This window comes from Chelonia mydas, chromosome 14 (assembly GCF_015237465.2).
Source record: "Chelonia mydas isolate rCheMyd1 chromosome 14, rCheMyd1.pri.v2, whole genome shotgun sequence".
Taxonomy (NCBI): domain Eukaryota; kingdom Metazoa; phylum Chordata; order Testudines; family Cheloniidae; genus Chelonia; species Chelonia mydas.
In genome coordinates this window covers 22,910,257-22,935,865 of record NC_051254.2, presented here as the reverse complement: position 1 = coordinate 22,935,865, position 25,609 = coordinate 22,910,257, and the positions used below count along the sequence as shown (strand labels likewise).

Below are 25,609 nucleotides of genomic sequence, written 5' to 3'. Positions count from 1 at the left end.
CTGGCCAGAGGTAAGTGAAACACCCTTCTCCCCCCAACCCCCATAAAAAATTTTGGGAAAAAATGTTTGAATTTCATTAAAAAAAAAAATCCATTTTTTTTGTTTGGGGGGGAAATTTAAACTATTTTAAAAAACAAGAAAATTGGAACTTTTGTTCACTTTGGTCTCTTCTCTTCCCTCCCTGCTTCTTTGCCTTCTGCCCCTTTTTTCCAGTGGGTTAAAAAAATGAAAAGTCAGGGTAGGGCAGGGCAGGGCAAAGAAGTAAAGTAGTGAGAAAAAAGTGGGACTTCCCCCCGCCCCCAACCACAAAAAAGTTTCAAAAAGTACTTTTAAATGTTTCAATCTAAATATAATTAAACAAAAAAGAAAGTATGACAACACATTTTTTCCTTGATAAATCGTTGTTGAAACCGCGTTTTCTTTTGTTTTAAACTTTTGATTGACAACGCAACAAGCTCTATTCATCGCCATTTCCCATTGTTTCGTTGTAAAATTATGGGAACGAATAGTTGTTTCTACCTTCTGAATTGAACTGCTTCGAGATCTCACCTCCCCCTTGCAACTCACAAGACAATTTACATTCATGCAGCATCCCCAGAAGCACTGTGCAACCAGACTGATCCGTGAATTGCACAAGGGTCAGCATGGAACTGCAGCCATCTCTGGGATGGAGAAGACCACTGCTAAACAGCACACAGAAAAATCACCCTGTGTGCCAGGGATAGAATTGCTCTTGTTTAAAGGTCTCCATGCAGAACGCAGGAGTCTCTCTACCTTCAGAATGCGCTGTAAGCTGCCCATATCGCACTTGGTCCCAAAAGTGGCCTGGTAGATGTGTCCAATTAGCATGACGAAGGTTCTGTGCTGGCTGTGCTCCGCGGTGCTCATCTTCTTGGCGACAGACAGATATTCGCTCTGAACCTCAGAGGGGTTGAGCAGCAGAACCGTGCTAAGGGCAACATGGGATGGAGGTTAGTGAGCGTAAGATAAAATCAACTCAACTCACTGCAGCTCCAGGGTTAATTAAACAGCACCTTGCAAACTGGACCCTGACATGGGAATAGATATAATAAATAATAACAGGTTTCAGAGTAGTAGCCGTGTTAGTCTGTATCTGCAAAAAGAAAAGGAGGACTTGTGGCACCTTAGAGACTAACAAATTTATTTGAGCATAAGCTTTTGTGAGTGAGCTGTAGCTCACGAAAGCTTATGCTCAAATAATAAATAACAGTTGCACTGTTAGCACGACCTGGAGAGCAGAGGGACTTGGGAGCTTTGTGTGGCATTTGATCAATTCCAAACTATTCCACCCACCAGATGGTGAAATCCTTCCACATTACAGGAACATGGAGCCTGAGAGAAGCCCTTCACCTCATTATCCCAGTTTACTGTACACACACAGCACTGCCCAGTCCTCCCGCTCTGCGCCCTCATGCACTGTCAGCAATGGCCTCTAAAGACCAGCTTTGCTCTGTCAGTGCTTGGCAGACCAGCCCCAGCACTCTGGTTCCTGGGCTTCCCATCAGCACAATCTGCCAATTGTGTCAGGCCACAGGCTATTTTACCAATGTACAGGCTGGGCACAGAGCAGGAAGTCTATGTTGACAGCGGTGCAAATCTAGACCGTTGTGATTGCACACAGCGCTATGGCCCTTCCATCAGACAGACACCGGGTCCCTCCCCCAAACAGCCTGCAGTCTAAATGAGACAGATCACACATGATTGGGGAAGGACAGAAAGGGCGACGGAGTAAGAGAAGGAAACCAAACTTGCCCTTGAGACGGCATCTTGGTTAATGGGGTTGGCTACTGGACCCACATGAGATCTTGGCAGATGCACCAGATCCTTGCTAGTTTCCAGGTGTGACTGAACGTATCCATGGCATGAGAGGATATAGACCATACAAGACCCGTCTCTATCCCAGCGTCCAGTTGCTGCTGCAGAGATTGACCAAGGTGCTCAAACTAAGAGTCCCTAGATTTAAACACCTGGGGTGGGTGGTCTCAGAGGAAGGCCCCTGCTCCTGGAATTGGGCTCCCGGCTAGGCCACCAGAGGCAGAGGTTGTTCACCTTCAGGACATGGCGCACAGCCTGAGGCAGAGCAGTGGGGAGCAGAGGCACTCCTTAAGCACGGCAATGGAGTTTCTTCTCCATACTAACAGCATCCTCTAATTGCATGTTAATTGCTAAGGCCCTGGTCCAGCAAAGTGCTTAAGCAGGTGATTAACTTTAAGCAGGTGAGCAGTCCCAGTGTAATCAACAGGACTTGCTTAAAGCTGAGCGCACGCTGCAGGGTTTGCAGGACCGGGGCCTCAGTAGGCCCACAGGCTCAGGCAATGGGCACAGGCTTTGTATAATGCCCAGGCCTGGTCTATACACAGATTTTGTACTGGTAGAAATATGTGGGTTAGGGGGTATGATTTTTTTCTTTTTTACCTACACAGTTATACTGGTACAGCTGCTAGTGTGAATGTGGTTACACTGGTATTAACACACCAAATACCAGTATAACTTAGTCCCTTTCCCATACAGGGATAGCCAGCCTGGTATAAAGCACCTTTATGCTTTTATCACTGCATCCTCACTGGGAGGCGAGCTGCTGTACCATTTGAACACACTTGTATATTTAAAGCAGTACAACTGCATGCCGACAAGCCTGAAATAAAAAATGCTCACAGCAGGGGAACCTGAGCGATGGCTGAGCCAGCGGCTGTTGTTAATAGCAGGCTAGGGAGAGATCAGCTCTGCATTCACACTTTCATATTTACAGATGAGGGTGATAGCGTGGGGAGGAAGAGATCGAAGGCCCAGATAAGGCCCCCTCCCCCTTCTCTGTCTCAGTCACATACTCCGGGCTACGTGCTGGCTTGCTTATTTGTCAAGAGATGGCACTTTTATTGATCAAGCATGAACCCTGTCTAACTTCCTGCCTGGGATGGGGTGAAGCTGTTCCCCTCCCTCCAATCTTTGCCCCGCACCTCTTCTGGCTAATGCATGTCACTTTGGATCTTCTCTGCTCTCCAACACGCATAGTGATCGGACCAAACATTCTCCGGGTGACAGCCACAGATCAGCTCCCTCTTTTCACCATCCTGTTCTTGTCAAGACCATGCATTTCCCACCATGGGGCAACAGCAAACACACACGCACACACTGAGAACTGGAGAGGGCCCAGGACTGCCACTTTGGGAATGCTGGTATTTCCACTTTATCCATATGCCTTGACCATTAGTTCAGTGCTGTTCTCCACTGCCCCTTCTCCCCCTGAACCCATACACAGCCACAGCTGCATCTTGGGTGACTTTCTAGGGGCTGCTTGCCCTAGCTTGGCATCTGCCCCTTGATTATGAGCACGATGGAAAGAGCAGTGGGGGTTCCAGGGAGACCAGCTGCCAGTCCACACAAAGCCGCCCCCATCGATCCCTCCACCTCCCCACAGCAGCACTCACACAGTGGAGCTCTGGCAACTCTTCATGGACAGTCCCTGCTCCGCCCTCACCAGCCTTTGGTACGAAATCCCTGTGGGGAAAGAGAGAAGCAATTCACTGACGGCAGCAACTTGGATCATATGGGAGCAAGACAAGCCAGTAAACTGCTGGCATCAAGCATGTCTTTTTAACATTTGCTGAACTGGCCAAGGTAAAGATCAGGAGGGCGCCTGATCTTTTAAAATGCATTAGCTACCACACGCTAACTTCACATCTTCAGGCCTCATCTAGACAAGGCCTGAGAGGTAACTTGCATTCAGAGGCTCACCCAACACTCCAGGTGGAACCAATAGTACCTAGGTAGGCGTGGGGGATGGGAACAAAGCCTATGGCAAAGTGATAGGAGACATTATGCTGGCGGTGAGTTACCGGCCCTACTTCAACTGTGCGAGAGCTATGGAGAGGGAACGGAGGGGTGGTCAGGACCAGACAATGTGGGCAAGAGGCTGGAGTGATGGGACAGAAACCAAAGGAGATGGAGACAAGGTCAACCGTAAGCATGGAGCAGGTTGGGGAGCTCACACAGAGCAGGGAGGAGAAGCGTGAGGCATATGGCAGTCAGAGCAGTGAGCTGGGTGTGAGGTGAGTATGAGACAGGAGCGATGGAGGTGGCAAGCAGGAGGCTGAGGGAGAAATCACAGGGGCAGAGTGCAAGGGCGTGTTGGGAAAAGATGAGGACACAAGATCTGAAAGGCAGGTTGGCAAGCAGAAGAGCCGGAAGCAGATGCAGGGAGGAGGGGGCTATGAAGCCGGAGCAACTCCAGGGAGATTTGAAGGCAAGTCTAAACTATGTTCAGCTAACAAGAGAAAGCAAGGGAATGTGATGGATAGCAGGGGCAGGGAGCAAGGGCATACACGAAGCACACAACAGAGAAAACCCAGTAGGTCGCATCCCTCTGCCAGTGCCAGACCGTGCCCTGCTGTTTTCTACTGTTCTGTCCAGTTTTCATTTACAGTGTCCCAGGATCCCCTTCAGCTGAGCAGACAGGGACCAGGAAGGTGAGTCACTGCTAAGGTGTAAGATGTGTGGCCTCAGCCGGGTGGCTGCCGAGGCCATCAGGGTCACATGACCATGCAGTTCACCAATCTCACCCCATTGCACCGTCTATGCTCTAGCCTGCACCAGTCCACGAGAAGCCACGTTCAGCCCAGCAGTGCTGAGCAGCTCTGCATATTGTTGTCATGAACAGTCTCTAGGCTGGTGCAGAACAGTCAGACACCAAGGTCAGTGGGTTTCACTGTTCACCGAGTCTCTAAAGTGCCATGGAGGGACTTGGCCACTTGACTCCCAAAAGCAACCTCCACAGTCAGGCGAGGAAGAATTAAAGGAGACGAGCTCTTGATCCCCAGGCTTCAGGACACCAGCTGATCAGCAGCAGGGAACCAGGATAAAATAAGGGGCTTTATACCAGGGTACAGTCCTGTCTCTGACGCCTCTGACATGGGTCACTGCTGTGGGCAGGACGTTGTCCATTCCGGTGAGGCAATTCCATTGGCTTTAATAGGACCAGTCACGGGGGAAAACAAACAGGGAAAATTTTCCTACGCCACTAAAATTCACACTATTGAACTGCAACCAGCAACCACCCGCTTCCCCAGGACATCCACAAGGCCTCACTAGGTGGAGAAGACTTTGCAGTGATTTTCTCTCATCTATTTCATTCAGCGTCTGTAACGTGCTTTAGGAACTGGGGTCCCAGGTGCTGGGGGGCGGGGAGGGGACAAACTTCTCTCTCTTACCTGCATCCCATCCCCCCCGTTCCCCAACATGACTTCTAAAGTCTTCTCAGGTTGCATGTGCAAATTCAGCATGTACCGGCCTGCATTCTCAGGCCTGGGCATAGGCTTTTTATCTGTCCACAGAACAAGTTGCCATGCAGGCAGCAGTCGTGCAAGCTTCCCCTCCCCCATACAGCTTCCCCCCTGAACCAGGATCACCCGACGGGCATTCAGTCCATGTGGAATGCCCATGCCTGGCCACTTCCAATGAGCCTCAAGGGTGATGACAGCTTTGTCCATCTGAATTTGTGGCTCCTGAGAAGTGGACTGAGACCTACCAAATCCATTTCAGCCAGGACACCAAGCAGCTACCAGACATGGGCCTCATAAAGCCCCTGCAGCAGCATCCCCTGATTGAGTGGTGCCTTTCCGCTCAGTTTCCTGGGGCAGCCTGTGCTATCCAAGCCGATATTTTGTTTATCGATTCATTCAACGATCATGCTTTGCAGAACAATCCACACCGAGCCAGGCTCTCAGACAATACCAAGGTTTATTGAACTCTTGGTAAATATTGACAGCAGCTTTGTCTCGGTTAATCTTTACCTCTTGGCTTTGACCTCATAAGATTCCCAGGAAAGCTGAAGCATCTGGATAGTATCTGGTGACACTGTACCACAAACAGCTCCGGAAGTGCCCGGCAAACAGAATGAGTCTATAAGGTCTTGGTTGGATTTCCAGTGGACAAGTGTGATCTCCACAAAGCTATCACTGTTACTGGTGTGAACTGAAAGTGGAAAGGCCAAGGACTGGATGTGCCATGGAGAGAGAACGAGGCTCTGGTCCCTGAAGACGGTCCTTCCAGCTCATGATCAGGGCACGCTGGCACTGCCCTGTGCTTTGTCTGTTTCCATGGCTGTCAAACCATCTGCCTCCTCACACAGTGTAAAGAGAAATTTGGCTCCAAGCCCCCAGCCAAGTTATTCTTGGGCACAATGGTGTCATGATGAGAGCAGGATGCAGTGAAGGCTCCTGGGGATCTCCCAGGGGTTTGCAGTTATGTTTAAAACAAGCTTCCTGAACTGGTGTCACAGCGATAACAGACCACGGAGATGAGGCTGGGAGATTCAAGGGAAGTTCAGGGGCAGCATCATCGATAGCACCACCATACCAACCAATTGGTACTTCTAGGGCCCATCCACACTACAGATACTGGACGGTTCCCATCTGCTGTGTAGACACAATTCCTTTCCTGGTTTCAGCACAAAGCTGCAGCCCAGAGGACAAAGTGCACCCAAACCTGGTTCAGATGGAAGGCTCTTTATCAGGACTGGGTCTAACCCTGGGACTGATTTCCAAACACTTTCTCCTGTTTCGTATTGCACTGCCGCATTCCCCTGCGATGCTGCGGATGCATAAGTGCATGGAGCTGCCATAGTGGTAGGAAAACAAACCACCCCAACATCTCCTCCCCCTGCCTGGGGGTCAGGTCTGCAGGCCAAACATCCCAGTCTGAACCTCACACTGCAGTCTGCCTCTCACTGGCACCACGTCCCCGGCGCCTGCCGGTCAAGGGGGCAGGAGAGACCCCCGTTAACGAAAGAAACTAGATTTGTCATCACAGCAAACCCAGTTTCCTGGTGGGCGCCGCACAGTTCAGAGCGGGAAACATTAACCCTTTGGATACTGCACACACCACTCAGCAGCTTTCATCCGGCTGGCAGCATGGAAGAGGCAGGCTTTAAGGGGTTAACTCCAGAGCCCAGAGGATGAAGAAGGTGACTGGTGGGGGAGGACATGTCAAACTGACGTTTTAAAACAGAACTCATCATTGTGAGGAGAAGGTTCTCACTAAGCCCTGGCCTTGCTGCATGTCTTTGTCCCCCTACGCACTCCCCACGCAAAGGCAGCCCTGTGACATCAGCATAATCTCCATCCCAGCACCGCGGCTTTCGCGACATGAAACTGGGACTTGTGCTGCCATTAAACGGGGTCAGAATATACCATCTCTAGACAGGAGCATGTAGCCCAGCCCAGCTGTCAACCAGAAAGAGGCATTCCCAAAGCACACTGCCCCCTGGAGAATACTGCAGTTTCCTGCCTTGCCAGAATTTAGCATTGAGCAATGCATCCCATCACTGCTCCCACGCAACCGAGCGTCACGCCGCAGCAAACAGGAACTGGCCAACAGCCTGCACTGAGTTACAGAAGACTTCCCTGTTTTGCTGGTGCCATTTCCCAGCTGTCATTGTCTGGCCTCATGCTTTTTCCTTTTATCCCTCCGGAGTCCTCAATCACTTTCTTTCATGGGAGCAGTGCCCATTACTGGGACCAGCAGGTCTCCTGGCCAGTGCAGCCTGCTCTGTGAAGTTTGGTTCTCATTACAGGCAGCGTGGGAAACATCAGGGCCGCAGAGATGTGCACAGCAGAGGGGGCCTAGGTGGATTGGTCAAGACGAGAATGCTGGACCCAGGCAGCTTTCTTTGGGGACCTTCACAGTCTCTCTCTGGCCAAATCCAGAGCAATTTCCCACCTGCTCACCCTCACTTTAGGGGTCTGGATAAAATGGGACCCAGTTCTGAATCATCCCTGGTTCTGACATTGCAGAATCGCAGCCCAGCTCTGTGTGGCTTTGCCATTTCAGAGACCAGGCCCAGCCAGATGAGAGGGAATGGCCGGAGACCCCTTGGAAAGGTGGGGGATGCTAGGCCAGGTTTACCATTGCAGCAGTACCCAGGAGGGGCTGATTTAAGGTAAATGGACGTAAGCTGCCTTGCATCAACCTGACTCCGTAGTGTAGACCAGGGCCAACCCCAGCCACTGGGCTGCTTCACTGGGAACCCTGTTTGGGAGGGCCTGAGAGCTCCAACCAGTGAAAGGTCTCCAGACCCCCTTGCTTACTGGGCCTCATTTGCCACCTCACTTAATACAATCAGTGCACTATTCTTAACATCATATCCACAACCCAGACAAAGGCCTGAGGGCCCAGCCCGTACCAGGGCAGCTCTGAGCTGGGATGTGGTTTAGATGGCAGTTACAAAAATTTTTTTTAATCCTTTTGCTTCCTCGAAAGCATCTTCTATCCACCCCCATTTCTGGAACCTCAAATTTCACCCCCACTTAACACCTGGTTAATCTCTACTTAACCCCTTGGCACTAGCTGAAGAATCTTTGCTGATACTTATAATTTGCTGATAATTAGCCTGCAGTTGTTGCCAGTCACTATCACCAGCAGAAACTGGATCCCTGGGTAACGTCACAGTTAAGAAGCACACAGTGTATTCCCCCACTGTCCTCCCAGAGTGCTTCAGCTCTGGAGTACGGGGCCTCCTCTTGGCCCTGTCTGCGCTAGTACATAGGGCGTTAGCAATGATGTGTGCCTCAGGGCTCGCCTACACTACAGAGCCTATGCCAGTACACCTAGGATGGCAGAGTCTCCAAGTGGAGACGCAGCAGAGGCAGACAGAAGGAGTTCTTCTCCGCTACACCGCTTCCCCAAACAACATTAGCTAAACTGACAGATGCACTCTTCTGTCTTCTCTATACTGGGGGTTTTGCCATCATAGCTACGCTGGGTGTGATTTATTCATAGCTATGCCAGTAAAACTTTGCTGTGCAGACTTAAGGCCGTGTCCACACTAGAGAGGAGAGCTTCTCCTGCTGCCATAGCTACCACCACTCGTTGGGGGTGGTTTAATTATGTCGACGGAAGAGCTGTACCACTGTAAGGTCTAATGTAGACATGGCCTGCCCATTGCCAACACAGGTTTTCAACAGCACATCCCCTAACCCTGCTTGGAGCTCATCTAATCCTGCATTAGCAATCAAACGGTGCCAAGGGGTGATGTGGTGATTAACCAGACGTTCAATGGGTGTGAAATTCTACAATCTGTTCTAATAGAGTGCTGAAGAAAAATGATTCTCTGCATCCCATCCTCATGTGTAAGACCCTTTTTAAATGACCTCTTCTTTTAATTGAAACAGCTGCTTAATTGGAACCAATAGGCCATCCATGAGCATAGCCTCATTAAGAAGATTCTACTGCATAAAGACAGATACGATTACATGCTGCAGGTCTCGCCTGCAGCTGAGCCCAAAGTCCAATTACACAGAGACAGCACCTCAGCCACAAAGCAGTGGCTGGGAGTTCCAGGGTACTGTATGAAAATTTTTTACAAAGCAGCACACTCAAAGACTAAAGCCACCCTGATGGGAATGAATGGATTCACTGTTATAACCAAATTGTCCCGCTGAGTCACTTTCCTTCGCAAAGCAAAGTTTAGGGCTAGTGACAATAGCAGCAGGGAGCAACCAGAGCTGGTTTGCCATGCAAAAGATACCCCCAGAACAAAGAGGCTGCAGTGGAAATTCTCATCCGCTTCATGAATCCACCGAGATCAGCATGTCTATCTGAATTTAACATTCATGGAGACACGTCCGGTGCCATGCAACGCGGTTCCTCTACGTGACAGCATTAATGCTAAACACATGACCCTGGAAACGTAACTATGTCAATTCAGCTTTTCACCTCTGGAGGAGAGTTGGCTTCCAATCTGTGTTAGGGCAGCAGTGAAACGAGTTCAGCCGTCTCAGCCCGCTCCTCCCAGATGACAAAAGCCCATTTACAACTGTATTGGAAAACACAGAGCAGATGGTAGCAAATGGATCCACAGTTTGCTGCATGGCTGCTGGTCCTGAGCTTTGCATGATTTGTTTAAACACAACGTGTGTGTATGAGAGCAACACTCGGAGAATTTCAGAGAGAACACTGTGCATACCAGGCCACCGCGGTGAGCATTTCTGGTTTGGCATGAAGAACGGTCAAAATACTTCACTCAGACCCTCTGAGGCTAAGTTAGCTGCACCCAACACCACAAAGACTACACATCAGAGGGATCTGTAAAATGATGGACTGTTTGGATTCCTACCTGGGGCCTTGAGTTCATCGCTGATGAAGGTCAGTAGCTCCCGGTAGATGTTGCAGTAGGGCATAGGCCAGGTAAGGAAGGTGTGGTAGGTGCTAATGGCCTTCAGAAGCAGGTCAGAGTCTGGTGGGAAGTGAGGAGTCTATAGGGGAAAAAGAAGTAGCATGAGGATTACAATCCAAGGTGGGTCAAGGACACAGTCATGGAGGCCTGTCCTTCCTCTTTGGCTTTGGTCCCTCCCTGCCCCCCGACACCACTCAGATGGATTCAGATCCTCCCAGGTCCCAAACTAGGCTCCCAAACTGAGCTGCTCGATAGCCCAAATAAAAGAGGAGGAGGTTTCAGCGGCCATTAGCAACATGGGAAAGCAGGTATCTGGGCTGGCGCTGGGAGGATAACAAAAATAACTCTCAGTCTAGATCAGACCAGAGGTTGTACAGTCCACTCTCTGACTGTAGCTAGCACTGGATGCTTCTGAGGAAGGTTCAAGAAACCCTTCCCTGGACAACTACAGAATAACCTGCCTGTTAGGGCTGTTTCTTCCTAAACTCCATCAGTTAGTGGCTTATGCACCAAAGCAAGAGAGTTTCTCTCTTATTAAAGAGAACATACTCTTAGCAACCATGGATGTTCCCATCCTTTCAGATGCTTAACCCTTTTATGAATCCTGCTTAGTTCTTGGCCTCCCAGAGATCTTGGAGCAATGAACTGCACAGTTCAAGGACAGTGATCACTTTAGATAAGCTATTACCAGCAGGAGAGTGGGGTGGGGGGAGAAAACCTTTTGAAGTGATAAACACCCATTTTTTCATGGTCTGTGTGTATAAAAACATCCTCACTGCATTTTCCACTTTTATGCATCAGATGAAGTGAGCTGTAGCTCACGAAAGCTTATGCTCAAACAAATTGGTTAGTCTCTAAGATGCCACAAGTACTCCTTTTCTTTTTGCGAATACAGACTAACACGGCTGCTACTCTGAAACCTGAAAAAAAGTATTTCCTTTTATCCGTTTTAAATGTATTGCCTTTGGGTTTCATTAGAAGTTCCCTTGGTTTGATTAATTATGAGAAAGAGCAAATGGGGCAGATTCACCTTCTATACACAGGTTATTTTGTATACTTCTATCACGTCCCCTCTCGTTTATCTCCTCTCTGAACGTAAATGGACCCAAACTTTTCAGTCTTTCCAACTTATGATACTTGGTTGCTTGTTTCTGATCCCTTTCCACATCTGCTAGATCTTTTTTCCAGATGAGAAGACTAGGGCAGAGCACAGTACTTCAGGTGAGGATATCCCAAAAGTATAACTAGATTATAAAAAGAACTAGATAAGTTCCTGGAGGAGAGGCCCATCAATGGCTATTAGCCACAATGATCAGGGATGTAATCCCATGTACAGGGCAACCCTAAACCTCTGACTGCCAGAAGCTGGGAAAGAAGCCGGAATGGAACTATCCAATATTGACTTGTTCTGTACACTCCCCTGAAGCTCTGGTACTGGCCACTGTCGGATGCAGGAAACTGGGCTAGATGGACCCAGTATGGCAGTTCTTATGTCTTATATAATGACATTATTCTGCTTTCAGCTAGGCCAGTGCTCCAATTCTCAGCCCGTCCCTGAAGCTGAAGTTACAATTGGTTAAAAAATTTAGGACTTACACACAGAGCTGCAGAATAGAAGAGCAGAGCCAATGGAGTGAGGAGGTCATAGTTGCATGTCTCTTGGACCTGCAGGAAATACACACGAGAAGAGGAGTATCAGCAGTGCTACTTGGTTACAGAAATACCCAAAAGCTGTCAGGAGATGGAAGGAAGCTTTGTAGGAAACCATCCAATCGCAAGAATTGCTCATATAGGGTCTGTCCAGTACCCCACCCAATGACAATGATGCTGAGATTCCCATTGACTTCAACAGGCACTGCACAGGATTCAACAGGACTTTTCACACCCCTGGGCGACATTTTTATACTGATATGTCTGTAGCGTAGACCTGGCCTTAGGTTGGCGTAACTACGCCGTGTCTGCACTGGGGATTAGGTTGGCGCACCTACGCTTGTCAGGAGCATGGGTTTTTCACATCCCTAACCAATGCAGCTATATCAGCCTAGCTTTGTAAGTACAGAGTAGGCCATTGGCACAACACATCCAAGCTCTGTCTACACCGGGAAAGTGAGGCGCATTAGAAAATGTGTTAACTACAATCTTTAAATTAACACTCTGTTAAATGCTACTTAGCGCCCAGCGAGGACAAAGACAGTCATGTTTAAAAATGTAGATTAGCTGGTGCCAGTCAATCCTAGATTCACATGAGTGAATAATGGAAAATAGTTTTTGCAACTATTCAAATTCAAAAGGGAATTTATATCCAGCCAAGTTTGTAACCCTTTACATATTCTGAGCACGGAACTTTATTCACACTTGTTGCAATGTGTGCTGTGTATTGAATGTAAATCATGCACCAGATAACAGAAACACCACCAGCTGATTTACATCACTAGGCAACATTGTGAAAATTTGCAACAAAGCTAATTATGGACAATCTGCAGACTAAGAATTATTCACTGAGGAAATTCACCAATAATTATGAATCCATACAGGAATAGCATGAGGTGTTCCTGAACGATTGGAGAAAAGGGGGAAAAGATTAAAAAATAATCAATTTATTAGTTGCCATACTGCCTACCCCAGCCATTTAAAAATCATGAATCAGGCCTAAAAAAAAAACCCCAACAGACACATTTTTGGTTCATTTTAGTTCTTTTGGTTTGAGTCTTTAGGGTAAGTACATTTGGGTCATGTTTTTAAGATTTTCTCCTTAACTAGAAAGGCTAGAAACTTTTTACAAAAATGAAAGCTGAGATTCTCACTTACTCACATGAATCTAGGAGCTGGGGCTTTAAGGAAAACATCAAATATTGTCAGACTCATGATAAAATTGTGGGGGTTGGCAACACTGTCATGCGAATTATTTGCTCGCTTGAACTCCAGAGTCCCTAACACCACCTCCTGCCAGGCTAAGGTCTCCCACCCAAGGCTTGAGGCTACTTAACTTGGGAGAACTGATGGCCTCACATCAGAAGATGGACTTGTTGAAGGTTAACAGTTCAGCACCTCTGATCCTTCACTTTCCATGCTTAGCTGGACATAGCAAACCCTAGCAGCCTGCTGCTTACTACAGATGCTAGCATTTGCTCAGTCCCTACGTTCCAAATGTATTTTTGGTTGCAAAGCAAACCAGAATAGCTGAGGCAAAGCTTCCATTAAAATAGCAGGAAGCCATCAATTCCTTCTGAATTGGACAGGCAAAAAAAGAAAAGCTTGCAACAAGGGAGGGTCTCAGGAAGCCAAGCCTCATAAATCCTAGCACACCAAACCAACTGCAGCCCTGCCCCTAGAAACATGCATGCCCAGGACTCCTGGAACCGTATGGCTGGGATCTCCCTTCCCCGGCTTCCCCCTGCACAATGGCCAGCACACAATGGAGAATGAGACTGGAATCTGGGCTGCTCCCCAAGTGCCGAGGAAGGCGGTCGCTATTGTGGGACTGGAGGTCATGCACATAGCAGCACTTCAGGAAGTAGGAAACCTCTCCTTGTGTCTTGTGATGCTATTCAAAGTGCAGATGTTCAGGCTTGCTCTTTTTCCCAGTGCATTACCACATCCCTTTTCTCTGCAGTTCCCACATGCCAGAAGCTGCTCTCCAGAGGTCTAACGTCGGGCCAGCTCGACTGTCTCCAGGCACTGACGCTCAGTCATTAACCCTATTATAATATCTGCTAAAAACTGCAAAATTCAAATCATTTTGGGCACAGGGGCTGACACTTTTGCACGCTGACTGGAGCGGGGCAAGCGGGAATGGGGCCAACTCACAGCAAATCAGATTCACATTTGGGGGTCCACACGCAGAGTTGGGCGTCTCTGGTGCTGAGAGAGAGAACACGGCCAATTGACCAGCAAGCCTGCAGGCCAGACACCAGCTTCTCTTTCACTGGGCATAACACTCTGACTTCCTCCTGCTCAAAGGCTTCCTTCCTCCATGGAAAGCAAGAGACCTAGCATTCAAAGTATATAGGGGACGAGGCTTCTTTACAGACTTCAGAGCAGGACCCCCTGCCAGACTCCATCCTAATGACAACAAAGCACCCATTGCCCCAAGCCTCCTCCCTGCTGGGCCATCCTTCATTCTCGCTGGCAGGGCCTTACCTCTTTGGTTTTCTGCAGGATTTTCTCTAGGAGGATGAGGTAGTTTCCTGCATCTCGGCTGACCAGCTCCTGCAGGCTCCAGCAGTTCAGACACAGCCCAGCTATCAGAGAGAGAAAGGAAAACCACATTTCAAATACACCAGAAACTCCAGAGTTGGCAGTGGGGGTGCACAGAAGGAACCGATAACACCTGGAGTATGGGGCTAGCACTTTGTGCCAGTGAGAGCTAGATACCCAGCATGTTCATTCTATTCTGTTCTTATCCTGCCCTCATTGACACAGTATCTGAGCACCTTCCATTCACACATTAACTGACATGACTAATGTCTGTCACGTGCGGTTCATTGGGAATTGTTTTGGCAGAGTCCACACTGCTCCCTGGTGATATCAGGGAAGGCAAGTCAGGGAAGTGCACTTGGAGCGGATGGCTGGGATGTTTGGGATGGTCCTCAGTTCCTGGAGGAGTCTGTTCCACAGTCTGGCACTGACTCCGTGAAATCTCCGTCTCCTGCACAGATGAGCTTTACCCTTGAGGTAGAGAGTTCCATTGTACCAGAGCAGCGGTGGTGTCACCCACAATCCTCATCCAGGAGCTTTAGGATTTTTTAAATGCTCCAGGCCCTGACCCCTGAGCACCTTGCAGGACTTGAACTTGGCCTGATGGCGATTGTGGGTACATGGTACAAAGGTAACGAGGCAAATAACTCTTACTGTGGTCACCCAAGTATTTAATATCCCTCAATTCCAAGTCTCACACCGTTATCACCACACACCTTCCCACCTGTGCAGCTAGCAAGTCGGAGAGCAGAGACGTTAGAGAGAGAAAAGACCCGGAGAGCGAGCTTGGGAAAGAGTCCAGACAGAGAATGCCTCCAATACAAGGATACTGCCACTAATCTTAGCCAAGAGACCTAGAAAGCCATCTCAGGTCTCAGAAGTGAGCTGTAGCTCACGAAAACTTATGCTCAAATAAATTGGTTAGTCTCTAAGGTGCCACAAGTACTCCTTTTCTTTTTACCTTCACAGAGTACACAACTTATTTCTACCCTGGTATTAAATGATTTCTGAAGGAGAAGATGCAAGATTTATGAGCCACTGAGGGAGCAGAAAAAGGTCACATCTATCCAGACCAGTTGAAACTGCATCACCAGTAAAATACATCTCCTGACACTTGCTTCCTTCGTTGTCAGTTCACAGCCCTAGCCAGTCCTCCCCACTCCTGCTCATACCGTGAACCATTAACATTCAGCTGGCTTTGCTACCTGAGCCACTGAGCAGGGTAGCTGTTGTTACTAGCAAAGCTATTCCACTGAGAAACACTCATGGAATTTCAAAGTGCAGTCTTGCTCCGAAAAGTTATTCTGAAAAGGGGTACAGTCGGGCTCCTTATTTACTGGATCTCTGTGACTCTGGGACAAGTGTGATCAGCAGGCAAGAAAAAGATATTTTTTCCATAACTGCCAGCTCACCCTGCAAGTCTGAGAGTCAAGTCTGGTTCTTTCTATCTCATGCATCATTGCCAGCACCTTGACCCAGCTGTGGTGTATTATTACTCTGGTTAAGCTGTGCATGTCTGTCCCTAGAAGGAAAGGTGCTGCCATAGGAAATGAACAAACAATTGTGTAAATAATGTGCAAACCAAACAAAACTGCAGCTCCCTCCCCAGTAGCTGCACTGGCTTTACAATGTAAACGGCAGTAAACCTTATTGTGGGCTCTAACGTCAGCACGATTCTGAACACAGCAAGAGAACAGGTGTGCAGAATAAAAGAGCTTCCACAGTCATTGTGTTAACTAAAACCTTTGCGAGTTGCTACAGGGCTCAGAGGCTGAGATTTTCAAAGCCACCAAAGGGTGTCCAGTTCCTATTAATTTTAATTTGAAAAGCTTGATCATAATGCTTCAATAGCCTGTTGTTTTGGAACTAGTCTAGATACCCAAACCAGACACTTGTGTCTTAATTATGGGAAGAGCTTGAATAAATGGTTTAACGTAAACACTGGTGTCGAACAAGGATGCATTCTCTCACCTCTCCTGTTTGTCATTGCCACTAACCTCATGACGAGAAGCGTGGATGAATACAATACAAGCCTCATGTGGTTTAACTACAGTACGTTCAAAAATTTCGGTTTTGCTGGCGACATAGCTCTTCTAAATGACAGCTCTACCCATATGTAAGCAAAGAATGCCCAGCAGCGCAAGAAAGACGGATTTAAAAATCAGTTATGAAAAAACAAATCTAATGAGAACCCCAGCAACTCCCAACTCCCGTGTTACATTAGAAGGCAAAGGAATGTAAGAGTTCACATGTTTCGGCAGTAACATGCAAGCCAGTGGGGATGTCCAGGAAGAAAATGTCACAACCTGGCACTACACCAGTTTAAACAAGATTTGGTCATCAAAAATCTACCAATTTTAAAGACGAAACTACAAATCTTCAACTCCAATGTCACTGCCACTTTAACATACAGACGTGCAAGCAGGTTGACCAGACAGCAAATGTGAAAAATCGGGACAGGGGGTGGGGGGTAATAGGAGCCTACATAAGAAAAAGCCCCAAAAATCCGGACATCTGGTCACCTTACGTGCAAGCTAGAAATCCTCCTAAAGATACCGACATCTCAATGCCTTAGGTATTAAATACAAATACTAGGTATTCACTTGAATGAATTTATAACAAATGTCAAGATCCATCAGAGTGTTCAACAACCCCTTATCTCTAAAGATACCCAGAATAGATGGAAATAGCTCATGTTAAGAATGAAGCCAGAGCATCTGCCACTGGGTAGGGAACGTGGAAAACAGGCCGACTGAGAGAATCCTTGTGTCAGACAGAGAGGAAAAACTTCAGGGACTTAACAACATGGAGGACAAGCAAAGAGCAGCCCAGGATAGACAGGGATGGTGGTTTATGCCCTAAGTGACATGTGACAGCGCAAGAAGGTTTTAGATTGGCACGCTGGGTGTAACTGGACTCTGGCTGGCTGGCTGTCAATGAAGTTACAATCAAAGTCCTATGCGGCACATTATGCAGGAGGAACCTATGTGGCAGGAACCCCTGAATTATGCCACGGTTTGCTCCACTAAGCCCTCTCCTCCTTACTGCTTTGCTAAGTTCCCAATACCCCTTTCTCCCTCAATATTCATTTAATTTGCAATTCAAGTTCAGTTGGACATTGCCTCTAGATTGTCAGCAGCTGCAGATTTTTGCACTGAACACACTGGACTGCTTTGTAAAGGTTGCCGGGTAATGGGGGCGGAGGTTGGAAGATTTTTGATACTGGAGAGGTAGATGCAGCTCCTCTTTCCCTCCACTTTCTGGGTAGAGGTTACTCCAAATTTGGAGGGGGGAAGGTCTGAATTCCTTGTGTTCCACCCCCCAACTAAGCTGAATAGCAACCAGCTGTCCCATTGCTCCCCACGGCAATATCTGCTGCCACTTCCAACAACCGACAGACAAACGTATTAGCATAACCTTTTGAATAAAATGATCTGCACTGAAATACTTGACATGCCTACATTATCTCATTAGCCTTCAGAGTTAACGTCCCTAAACTGAGATTATTGGGGCAGTTCCCACCTCTTAGCTCTATTGTTTCAGAAGATTCGCATGGGTAGCACTACATCATTACCCAGGGGTCACATCTTGAAGGTTTTCTTCACAGCCTATAGAGGTTAAACACATTTAATAAATAAATAATAATAATAATGTGGATTCTGGAAGAGAGTTGTTCTGCATATCCAGTAAGGAAGACAATTATGCATTAACTAATGTGGCTGCATAATCACATTATAATATACAGTGTCCCAGTTATGCTTATATCACTGAAGTTCCGTAACTGCAGGAGCCAGACAGGTTTGTCCTGTTTTTAGGCACAAATTCCATGTGATAACAGAGATAAGATACCCCAGGCTGTGGATTTCAGGGAGGTTGCTTCATCTTTTGGGTGGGCAGGACACCACACTGTGAAGGCCCAAGATATAGGTGGGGGGAAGGCTGGGTCAAGAAAAAGCATTTTGCAAAAGCCCAAATTTCTGACCAGCTCCAATCCATTTCGATCAGCTCTGAGGCTGACAGAGAGATTGACAGCATGTGCAGCTTCCCTCTTCTGATCTAAGAGGTGATTGATAAATAAATACCGAACAGCTGCCTCATTCAGCGAGCACTGAATTGGGCAAGGGGCCGGCAGAAACAACAATATTGGGATTTCAGGGCAAAAGTCCTACCCACTAGGAAGATAAATAAAGTTGCACTTGTAACCTTACCTTTGGCATTGCCCGACTTCTGCCTGGTTTGCTTACAACTTTAGCAATGTGGTATTGTTTATGATCTAATCTGTGCACAATGGGAGGCATGGCCAACAACTCAATAGTTAATTCAGCAATGTTTCAGTTTTTCATTCAGCAGTACCTCTGACCGGCTTTTCTCCCAGAAGTCAATGTGATTTGAAGTACACATTTCCTGAACTTCATTACTCTCTTTGCTGGGCTTTGGCAAGTCGCTGTAATCAGATCTTTCACACAGTGGGGTTTCCCTCTGTCAGCCTCACCCTAGACAGCAGTACCTTCCTGGGAAAGTCCCAGGACAAGAGATTTTCAAGAAAGTAGCTGTCCCAGCAGGGAGGCCCAGAGCTGCTGGGAACCTGGCTGATTTTGGCAAAGCAACAGGGCGGGGCAAGGGCTGGGCATGATCTGGATGCAAACTACCTCTGCCTTCAGCTGGACTGATTTGGGCAGAGGGGGTCAGGCGGGTTTGCCTATTGCTGAGGCAAATCAGGATGTTTGGAACAGATGCCTTTGAGACCAGCTGCCTCACTGTGGAGAAGGGAAAAGCCCAAGGCAACAAAGTGGGATTTGCAAAAGCGGCGGGGACTGGAATACACCTTGGTAAATTGCCGGATGAGGAGAACTCCATTTCCTGTGTGAGCACAGCCACAAGTACAAATAGCGCAACAAGGTTCATGCTCTTTCCTTCCTCTCATCACTAGCAAGAGAGGAGGAAATCACAGTGCTGGCTGGCTGCTTTATTCTGGACTGAATGAGATGTGGGAGAGGGGGCTGCACTCCTTCCAAAGGGAGAGAGAGGGCAAGCTCTTAGAAAACAGATAACAGGCAAGGTGAGGAAGGAGGGATGGGGGAGGGGGCCTAAAGCAAGTATCACAGATGCAGAGCTGGCTTGAGATCACATGGGCCACTCTTGTGATCACAGGGTCTCCCAGTGCCCAGGGCCAACCCCATGATGATGCAGCAAAGCAATATTTAAATCCCACCCCATGAGATAGAGTGGAACTTGTTTGATACAGGTTAAAATCAGAGGGTTGGATAATCAGAGTTTCCTCGTTACAGCAGGAACGCAGATGACTCAGGCAGAGGGGACAGCTGCTGCAGAGCTTAGGCCAGCATAACCCCATGAGACATCCACAGCCTTTGGTTACCAGAGTTCGGTAAGCCAGGGCAGTGCTGTGTCCCTGTTAAAAATGTATTTAAGCAAAAGCATTCTGGCTTTGAAATCCGCAGACACGGGAAGCCAGGAAAACATGGCTCAGTGAAGCAGTACTGGGCCAACAGTGATCACCATGGGTTAAGGGTTCCAGGCCTTTGCAGGAATTCTTGACTCCAACCACCGTCACCATGTTACTTCCACACCAGCTTTGCATTATGAGTATCCAGGGCCTTGACATGAGTGCCGGAGACTCCTGGATCCCTAACCCTGTCACCCCACCCTAGGGCTACATTTAGACATGAACATGCTGCCTATGTGGATTGGTCAGAAGATCATAGGCTACCTTTAAAGCAAACAGGACATTTAGTCACAAACTCCACTTCCTTCTGTAGGTGTCACCTTGGGGTGCAATGCAGTCTACTGAGAAGGAGCACACCTCAGCTCTGCTGCGACAAGAGGGTATTTTTATGAAATACAGCGTAAAGCAATTCAGTGTCCTGTAATTCAAGATGTATCCACTGTAACATGTAGCCAACACATCCCAGTCGTGCCAACAGCAGCCCCTTTCTGCAACTCTTGTGAACAAGCCTTTAAAGTAAGGCCACAAGCACCCAGCACATGTGACCATTGCACCATCGCCACATCATTAATGAACTTGTTGGCTAAAGCTAAGGCTGAATTCTTGCCCCCACATCCCTCCATTATAACCCACTGTTCTCAGTCAGCTTTTTGCCGTTCCTGGTGTAACAAGTGTTTTCTTTGGGGAGTGAACTTGGGGGCTCTGGACCTAAAAGCATAGGCCATGCCAGTCATAGAATCCAAGGCCAGAAAGGACCATTGTGATCATCTAGTCTGACCTCCTGTATAGCACAGGCCAGAGACCTGCCCCCAAAATAATTCCTAAAGCATAGTTTTTTTTAAAAAAATCCAATCTTGCTTTTAAAATGGTCAACGATGGAGAATCCAACATGACCCTTGGTAAATTGTTCCGATGGTTAATTATTCTCACTGTTAAAAAATTATGCCACATTTCCAGTCTCAATTTGCCTAGCTTCAACTTCCAGCCATTGGATTGTGTTATACCTTCCTCTGCTAGATTAAGTAGCCATTTTAAAACATTTGTTCCCCATATAGATACTTATATACTGTGATCAAGTCACGCCTCCACCTTCTCTTCATTAAGCTAAGTAGATTGAGCTCCTTGCTTCTCTCACACTATAGGGCAGGTTTTCTAAACCTCTAATCATTCTCATGGCTCTTTTCTGAACCCTCTCCAATTTATCAACATCCTTCTTGAATTGTGGGCACCAAAACTGGACACAGTATTCCAGCAGTGGTCACACCAGTGCCAAATAGAAAGATAAAAACTTCTCTATTACTATTCAAGATTCCCCTGTTTATGCATCCCAGAATTGCATTAGCTCTTTTGGCCTCAGCATCACACTGGGAGTTCATTTTCAGCTGATTATCCACCACAACCCCCAAATCTTTTTCAGGGTCCCTGCTTGAGGACAGAGTCCCCCATCCTGTAAGCATGGCCTCTATTCTTTGTTCCTAGATGGATACATTTACATTTAGCTGTATTAAAATGCATATTGTTTGCTTGCGCCCAGTTTACCAAGCAATCCAGATCGTTCTGTATTAGTGGCCCATCCTCATCATTATTTACCACTCCCACAGTTTGCAAACTTTATCAGGAATGATTTTATCAGGTCACTGATAAAAATGTTAAATAGCATAAGGCCAAGAACTGATCTCTGCGGAACCCAACTGGAAATATACCCACACAATGATGATTCCCTTTTACAATTACATTTTGAGACCAATTACTTAGCCAGTTTTTAATCCATTTAATGTGTGCCATCTTAATTTTATATCATTCTAGTTTTTTTAATCATTATATTGTACAGTACCAAGTTAAACCAGAAGTCTATGTACATTTCAACACTATTACATTTATCAACCAAACTTGTAATCTCATAAAAAAAAAAAAAAGATATCAAGTTTGTTTGAGAGGATCTATTTGCCATAACCCCATACAGATTTACATTAATTACATTACCCTTCTGTAATTTTTTTATTAATGGAGTCCTGTATTAGCCACTCCATTATCTTGCTCCAGACTGATGTCAGACTGACAGGCCTACAATTAGCTGGGTCATCCCGTATACCCTTTTTAAAAAGACGAAAAACATTAGCTTTCCTCCAGTCTTCTGGAACTTCCCCAGTGCTCCAAGACTAATTGAAAATCCACATGAATGGCCCAGCGAGCTCCTCAACTAGCTCTTTTAAAACTCTTGGATACAAGTTATCTGGACCTTCTGACTGAAAAATGTCTACGCTTTGTAGCTTCTGTTTAACATCCTCCAAGAGATACTAGTGAAACAGAAAGAGTGTTATCACCATATGTTAAGACTTCTTCCTCTGTTTTTTCCCCAGATACAGAATAGAAATATTTATTGAACACTTCTGCCTTTTCTGCATTATTACTGATAATTCTACCATTTCCATCTAGTAATGGACCGATACCATTGCCAGGATTCTTTATGTTACTAATATATTTTTTAAAACTCCTTCTTATTGTCCTTAACTTTTCTAGACATAGATTTATCCTTGTGTTCCTTCACTTTCCTTATCAATTTTCTACAATTCCTAACATCTGATTTATATTCACTACCATCAATGTCCCCGTCTTCCATTTGTTATAATGTTTTTTTTATAGCTGCCTTCACCTCCCCTATAAACCCAGGTTGGACTTTTACCCAGCATGGCCCTTCTTCCTCGATTGTGGTTTTTTGTGCCTCTAGTAAGATGTTCTTAAATGATAGCACTGTTCCATCGCTGGCCATCTTGGTATTAGATGTAGTGCTGAACCTGGAAGAAAATCCTCTCACACTCCCTCCAAAACTGCCCTGTTAGCTGACTCTGTTTGCAGCTCTGGAGTGAATCTAGCAAGTGACTTTTTATACCAAGCCTTCCCTTAGCTCTGCTCAGTCCCACCCCTCACCACCAGCGAGTGATTAACCACTCAGACACATCATACAGCTTGCCCAAACAAAGCTCCATGGGGCCCACAGCCCAGCTATGCATCCCATATACAGGGAACAAACAATCAGACCAGACACAGCACCCACCAACTCCCACTACCTCCAACCACAGAGTCTGCAGCTACTCCTTCTGGGTCTCTGTTAGCTGCCTCTGTTTGTGGCTCTAGTGCTTGAGCTAAAGGACAGAGTTCACAGGCTGGCAGGTTTAGCCAACTGTATGTGGATCCGCAAGCTGGGTGGGGAGGGGACAGAGACTCATTCCACATTAACAAGCATTACACTGGGTTCACCAAGGTTACACCTGCATGAAAATGCAGTTTAGAGCAGGGGTGGGCAAACTTTTTGGCCAGAGGGCCACATCGGGGTGTGAAACTGTATGGAGGGCTGGGTAGGGAAGGCTGTGCCTCCCCAAATAGCCTGGCCTCCACCCCCTATCTGCCCCCTGACTGCCCCCCTCAGAACCCCAGACCCATCCAACCCCCCATGCTCCTTGTCCCCTGACCACCCCCTCCCAGGACCCCATGCCCCAAACTGCTTCCCTGGGACCCCACCCCTATCCAACCCCCCCTGCTCCCTGTACCCTGACTGCCCCCACCCCAAGAACCTCTGCCCCATCCAACCGCCCCCTGTTCCCTGACTGCCCCCCAGGACCCCTGCCCCTTATCCAACCTCCCCCCCCCACCGCTCCCCACCCCCTTACCATGCAGCTGAGAGCAGCAGGAGCTCGCCGCCCGGCCAGAACCAGCCACGCTGCCCATGCGGTGGAGTAGCTATGGGGATGGAGGGACAGCAGGGGAGGGGCCGGGGGCTAACCTCCCCGGACAGGAGCTCAAGGGCCGGGCATGACAGTCCCGCGGACCACAGTTTGCGTACCTCTGGTTTAGAGTGTGCCCATTAGGACAGACCTCCTGACTGGCTGAGCGGCCCATGTGGTTGAGAAGGGGAGCTGGGCTAATTTAGAACTCTGTGTTTTAAAAGTGTTTCACAAAGACATTCAGAGTCTCTGTATCTGCCCTGTAACTTAAATCCCTGTCTTCCTCTCCTTGCTTGCAGCTCAGTGCTCGAGCAGGTTTGAAGCTAGGCACAAAGGCCTTAGCCATGTCAAGCGGCACAGCTAGTTCAGGGGCTGACCCGGGTCTTTGGAAGCTGCTGGAGTTTTGCCACCGAGTTTAACGAGAGCAGGTCTGTGTCTGAAGTGCCCAGTATGAAGGCATGCACAGGCATGTAAGTGCACCCTATGCCACAGCAATTAAGAGGCACCAGGAGGCCTCCACTTCCCCTTCCTGCCCCGGGAGGGGAGAATCCCCAAAACTCTCAGAGGACTCACTTCCTGGTCTGGGCACTGAAAGCTGACTCCGAAACAGAGAATGACCAAAACTGCAACCCACCACTCCCCAAGGCAGCGATGATTGCTCATCTAAAGGACTTCATGGCAGGCATCTTACTGCCTTTCCTAAAGATACAAAGCAAGCATGATTTGTTGATGACTTCATGATACATGTGCAGCATCTCTCTCAAACCGCATGCCTCCAGCCTCCAAAAAATCAAGAACAAGCACTTGGTTCCTCACTGAGGGCTAGTTCCATGCCATGGCATGAACTTCAGCCATTTTTATTAAGCCCCCTTTAAAAGCATGGTGAGAATAGTTTTGTTTTAGGATTGGAGAAGTGGTTTGCCCACCTCGCGTTATTCAGTGGAATGGCCAAATGGATCTTGCTCAAATTTTCCAAGATGAGCAAATCACCTTAGGTGGGAGACCAAACCTGAAAATGCAATTTTCCCTACAAAGCCACAAATGCATGAACAGAATTTTATCAGTGACAATGTTTTGCACCCAGTGGCAAATGCTGTAATCACACCTTAAATCACGGTTAATGGGCTCGATACAGAGGTAGCTGGGTGAAATTCTATAGCCTGTGTTATAAAAGAGGTTGGACTAGCTCATCTAATGGTCCCCTCTGGCCTTAAAAATCTATGAATTTCAGCCTGCCACAGTCTAAATACATGACAAAGACCCATAGCGAGGGGCACAAACATTATTCACGCAGGAAACTGACAATGCTGGGGGACCCGTCCTTTTAGGGTCTCTAATGGACTTTTGCACCATGGTTCTTCATTTCTGATGTAAATAATTCTCAACATCATAAGTGAAGGAGGCCAGATGTGTGCGCTGTGTATGGAACTTTGGGTCTGTAATGAGGGACATCCCTAGAAATGAGGCACGCCGGTGATACATGTCTGCAAATCAGTCAGTCATTCTTAATGAAGCGCTGTTCTCAGGTGAAGACCAGCCCAGGCAATGTGTGAGCACTGGAGTTGGCAGAGTGAACATTCCTTTCCTCACCAACCTACGCCCATTAGTGAGGCAGGGTCTACCCAGCTCAGGGTCAGCCGCTTGCCAGCTGAGGGCACTAGAAAGTTAAATACAAAACCAATTTAATATCCTAAAGGAAAATGTTCCTTCTTCTGGGGCATGCAGGTGTGCTGACTATTTCTCTCAGTTGGATGACAACTGACTTTGGGCAATCTGAAGCAATGAGAGCCCGTTTATATTGTCCTACAGCACACTGATTCTGGGCTGACCTCAGTGGAGGAGCGATGAATGGACTCCAGAGAACAGATGCTACATATAAGCTTGCACATAGTCCTTCTGCTCCAAAACCACACATCTCTGCCACCTGAACTATAGAAGACCCCAAAACAGGGAAGTTGGAATAAAGGTGGTTTCAGAGTAGCAGCCGTGTTAGTCTGTATTCGCAAAAAGAAAAGGAGTACTAGTGGCACCTTA

The 25,609-nt window shown here is 47.5% G+C and overlaps 1 protein-coding gene across 3 annotated transcripts in view; it reads right to left on the bottom strand.

Annotated features, from left to right (window-relative positions):
• Window positions 1-25,609, bottom strand: part of PIK3R5 (phosphoinositide-3-kinase regulatory subunit 5) — a 97,806-nt gene that overhangs the window by 21,184 nt on the left and 51,013 nt on the right. For all 3 annotated transcript variants that reach the window (XM_037914177.2, XM_037914178.2, XM_037914180.2), the window contains exons 3-7: window positions 14,333-14,433; window positions 11,789-11,857; window positions 10,133-10,271; window positions 3,450-3,519; window positions 775-949 (exon numbers count right to left, since the gene is read on the bottom strand). In XM_037914177.2, the coding sequence (XP_037770105.1) occupies window positions 775-949; window positions 3,450-3,519; window positions 10,133-10,271; window positions 11,789-11,857; window positions 14,333-14,433 (554 nt within the window). The remainder of the gene's footprint in view (window positions 1-774; window positions 950-3,449; window positions 3,520-10,132; window positions 10,272-11,788; window positions 11,858-14,332; window positions 14,434-25,609) is intronic.